This window comes from Brassica napus, chromosome A8 (assembly GCF_020379485.1).
Source record: "Brassica napus cultivar Da-Ae chromosome A8, Da-Ae, whole genome shotgun sequence".
Classification (NCBI taxonomy): Eukaryota; Viridiplantae; Streptophyta; class Magnoliopsida; order Brassicales; family Brassicaceae; genus Brassica; species Brassica napus.
The window spans coordinates 796,245-801,362 of NC_063441.1; the positions used below are offsets into that span (position 1 = coordinate 796,245).

Genomic DNA, 5,118 nt, shown 5'->3' on the forward strand with positions numbered 1-5,118 from the left:
GTGAGACGATAGGGACATTGATACGACGCCGTGTCGTCTTTCAGTCAAAAGCTGCAAGTCAGTGGCAATCATCTTCTTGGGCATCCAACAAAACATTCTACTTTTTACTTTGTTTTTCTCGGGTTTAGCATATGTCACATTTTAACCTTTTTCTTTTACAAATATCGATATTTCTTTTTTTTTTCTAAGAAAAAAGGTGTTTTCACTTCTTTGCCGGGAACCCAAACATTATAAATAATCTCTTCCACCGTGAATTGAATCCAAGTGACAGAAATTACAGCCGCAACCCTTTTACCACCGATATTTCTATTCTTATCGCAATTTTAATGGCAAGATTTTTGATGGCAAGTTTTTGTTTTGTTTTGTCTTTTTTCTTCCAATACAGCAGCATTTGCATCAAATATTCAAACTCCAAACTATTTAACCACGACAAAAAACTTCTGATTCTTATTTTATTGATTAAATTAATTTTTCAGTTAATTTCAAAAAATAGTTTATTTTATCTTTTATTTTTCATGTACTTTAGCTGTTCAAAAGAAAGTTTAATTTTTTTAATTTTTATTTCAGTTAAATATACATGCATATCTAACCAGTTTAAGAAATGTAAAATAAATAAAAACTTTAACAAAACTATTTCAAACCCAAAAATACTAATTATTGTGAGTAACTTAATATGAAACAATAAAATAATAATACATATTTAAATGTTTAAAAAACCAGTAAAAATATTTATCTAAATTTAATAGTTATTAAAATTTACTAGCTATATGAACATATTTTATAATTTTAGATATACTTGAAACAATTTTTAGTTACGAATATTTTAAAATTTCATATAATTTTTACATCTTTTTAGTTTAAATTGTGTATTTTTAATATTTATATGATAAATTAGATTAGTTTATATTTAAAAATATTTATTTTGGATCTTGTGGTCGAATGATAAGAGGACGCTTTGGGATGCCAACAAGTTTTAAGTTCGATCTAACAGTTGCGCGAAACTAAGTTATATTATTTTTAAACATTCAAAAATATATAAGTCCTCACTTTCAACCCATTTGTATCTTTGAAAGAGGGTTTATCTGTAAGTTAAATTCTAATTAAAGATTAATATATAAGTTCATTCATGTGTATATGGTACATACAGTTTAATAAATAATATTTTGTAAATTGTATCTAATATAAATTGTAACTAAAACAAAACAAAACAAATTTATAAAAATTAGTTTTATAAAGTGGTTTTTCTTGCTTAACAATTTTCTAATTTGGAAAAAAATTATATGTAATTAAATTAGATTAGTTAGTATTTTATATTGTATATAATGTTTTAAGTTATACTAGGTAACGATCTCTTATTCACACGCAAATATAAATATTTATAAAATATATAATTCAAATAGTTGATTAATATTTTGTTTTATTTTAATGAGTTTTAAATAGTTTTGTAACTTGTATATATGACAAAAGAAGATTTTTTTAAAAAAAACAGACATTTGATTCTGTTTATAAATTATTAGATCATTCAACTATTTTTGGATATATAGAATTATAACAAATGACTATTTTAAGTAATAATATGTAGCTGGCTATTTAGACATTTGATTTGAGTATAAAAATCAAGATCAATTCACTTACTTGTTGTTTGGATATATTGCTTTGTATATACAAGTTTAAAATAAATGCAATTTTTGGTCTAAATAGATTTTTTTTTTTGAAACACTGTCTAAATAGATTAAATTTGATTAATTTTGTTGCAGTTATGTAGTTTTAAGTTTTATATTTGAAAATATATTATTTTATTTTAAATATTAATACCTACATTACTTTTGAAAAACTACGTTTTATGTGTAGAATCTGTATATATTATACCTTATATATATTTTCTTTTTTATTTATGTTGGTTTACAAAAATAAAAACACGCTTAAATTTGTTATATATATTTAAATTTTATATATATTATAGATATTTATTTTTTCTATTCGTGTTAGTTTTTTCAAAATTAAAATTAAAATTAATATCCAATTAGAATTTTATTAAGTAGAAAGGAAAAAAATAATTTTAATATTTACAATTTTGTATGATTATAATTTATTAAGATTATTTTTGTAAATGATCATGAGCAATGTGTAAAAAAGACTTCTCAAATAATTTTCTATAAATTTTATTTTTGAGTTTTTATTATTAATAGAAAAGTAAGAAATATAAATATAAGTATTTACACTAAATTTAATTGTTATTACAACGTTTGTTTTTTTTTTCATTCCAACGTTTTAAGACCATGCGCAGTAGGGGTTTTAGTTAGGTTCATGGGCTCGAGTTCTAAGGGACCGATGAATAAAAGAAAATAAAAAATGGGTTCGTTTTGATGAACCGGGCCTTGCGAGTGATACCGTATGAAGCGGGTTCAAGCCACGCGTCGGGTGTTGATTTGCTGAACGAAAGCGCGTAGAGGAGGAGGAAAGTTGGGGTTCGACGTGTATCGCCTCATTTGTTCTTCTCCACCAAAAAGCTAGGGTTTTTTTCTGAGAGGCGATATTTCGTGCGACTTCGTCTCCCGGAGGTTTTCTCGTTCTAATCGACGACGGAGTGTCTTCTCCACTTGCTCAGGTGAGTATCGAGTAGATTGAGGGTTGAATTGGTTCGATTTTGTGGTGGAAACTCGAAACCGTTTTCTCGGATTTCAATTCAAAATTGGGGCTTTCGCGTTAGGGATGTAAATCGAAGTCTGGGTTTCGAATAATTGCTGTAAATCGTCATGGTCGTTTCATGTAGGGTTCGTTTCTCTGAATGTTCGAAAGGGATTTGCGATTTGTGTGATTTAAAATCGATTTGGGGTTTTTTATTTAGGGTTCTTAATCGATATGGGAGTTCAATTGTGGTAATGTGTGCTAATAATCTGTCGTTAATGTGTGCTAATAATTGCGATTGAGGGTTCACGGTTTGTTTAAAACTCGATTGTTGCAGATGGAAACTCCCCGAGAACCTCATTTCTTCAAGCCTCTTCTTCCTGGTTTTCAAAGTGGCGTCGCAATACCACTTGACTTCTACTCAAAACACATACAAGGGGCTGAGATCAATAAACCGTGGAAGCTAAGAGCGGACGCTTCAGATCAAATTTGGGAGGTGATCCGAGAAGGCAGGACACTCACGAAAGGTTGGAAAGAGTTCACCGAAGCACATGATCTTCGAATCGGTGACATTGTCATCTTCAAACACGAAGGAGACATGGTCTTTCATGTGACTCCTTTTGGTCCTAGCTGTTGTGAGATTCAGTATACACATCCTCACGCGGATGATGCTCCTACTTTCTCATACGACTACTGCTTCTTGGCTGAGGTTACTCCTACAAATCAAAAGGACGACAAAATGGTTCGTAAAATTTAGTTATTTGTTTGTTTCTAGTACTGCTTCTTGGCTGATGTTATGTATGTGTTTGTAGTTTCTTCCTGTGGAAGCTATGAGGTGTGGTGCTTTGAACCAACAATGCAAAGAGGTCAAACTTGTCAACAAGGAGGGAAAGTCATGGACTGCGCGCTTCGGATTTAGCGAATCAGACGGCGCATATTACATCAGCAGAGGGTGGAGAAAGTTCTGTCGTGATAACAGATGCACCAACGGAGATTTGTTTGTGTTCAACGTGGTTGGAGACGGGACGACAACTCCATTACTGTGTGTATGTCCGGAAAGGAAGGAGTGTACTGAACTACTGATCAAGCACTTCAGCAGAATCGATGGTATGTCTTCTCATTTGACTTGTTTGTGTTGTCTATATCTTCAATGTTACTACTTTGCTTATGCTTTAACTTGTGTTCTCTTCTTCTACAGGTAGCATTGCTTCTACCTCACGAAATTAGATGGCTCTTTTGCGGTCTTTCCTCTCTATCATCTTAACTTGTTTCTTTTTGTTTCATTAGCAACTTATCAACTTATGTATTTCGGTTTGTAAAACTTGAATGGTTTTTCTATGTGAACTTTTATCCTAAGTTAAACATTCTCGAACTTAATTCCTTTGTTGAATGCGTAGACTGATCATCGAACAAAATGTATCTATGAATTGAATTTAAGTTAAGAAACAACATAAAATTTTAAAACATAGCTTTTCTACATTTGAAAACACAAACCAAAACTTAAACTCTAAAACTAAAACATAGGTTAAATAAAATGTTTTCATAAATTTTATAATATATTTTAATATTTTATTCATGTATTCTGAATAATTTTAATTTTTTTTTTTAAAAAAAATATTATTATTTTATTCCTATGAACTTTTTCTTCGGGTTCACTAATGCAGAAAACTACAAATTCGGGTTCATAACTGTTCATGGGTCCACAAAAAAATATTAAAAAAATTTGGTGAACCCCAAAGTGGAGTTCACCAATGCTCATGCTCTAAGAACCTCTAACTAATGCAGAAACTACCAATATAATACACATGAAACTATATACTTTTGATCCTTTTCAAAATTTCCCAGTCTATAACTGGGGCCACAGGTGACGTGAAGAAAAAGAAAATGTCATAGGGATCAGAATTTTTTTTTAAAGAAGGGTTCACACGTGTGCATGCGCGACAACCAGTAAACATAAGAGCCCACCCTTCACGTGCAGGCTGAAGTCATATCCACTTGTTTTGGTGTGTACCTGACCATCCACGTGCCCCTTTAAATTGAAATCTCTTCCTCTCCTCTGTCTCTTTCATTTATTTTTTGAACGATGCCCTTCGGTGTCTTTCATTTTTCTCCAATCAGAAACACATGGCTATATCAGATATGTTATGTTCGTAAATCGTATTACACACGGACCATCTCATTTAAGACGCAATTGAAATTGAAAATAGCCTGACAGACACGTTACACAGATAAGTTGTTTTTCGTTTAGCTCACCATTAATATTGTTTGTTTAGTGTTTCTTATTAACTCTATTGGTACGTGCTACTGTTATTGTTGCGTCACCATCCAAACTCAACACATGCAATAAGATTATCAGCAAAAACACACATCTTCTGCGTAACAAAGCAAATTAATAAGCTTTAAAAAACAAAGCAAATTAATAACACCAAAGTCAATACGTACTACAAAAGCAAACCAAACTTACCAATTTAATTAATTTTTAAAAAAATT

The 5,118-nt window shown here is 30.7% G+C and overlaps 1 protein-coding gene across 1 annotated transcript; it reads left to right on the plus strand.

Moving 5' to 3' along the window:
* Window positions 1-2,280: 2,280 nt before the first annotated feature.
* Window positions 2,281-4,342, plus strand: LOC125577238 (B3 domain-containing protein REM9-like). The gene is made up of 4 exons (XM_048738425.1): window positions 2,281-2,608; window positions 2,966-3,370; window positions 3,441-3,735; window positions 3,827-4,342. Exons 2-4 carry the CDS (start codon window positions 2,966-2,968, stop codon window positions 3,853-3,855), a joined length of 729 nt encoding a protein of 242 aa, XP_048594382.1. The 5' UTR covers window positions 2,281-2,608; the 3' UTR covers window positions 3,856-4,342.
* The last annotated feature ends 776 nt before the right edge of the window (window positions 4,343-5,118 follow it).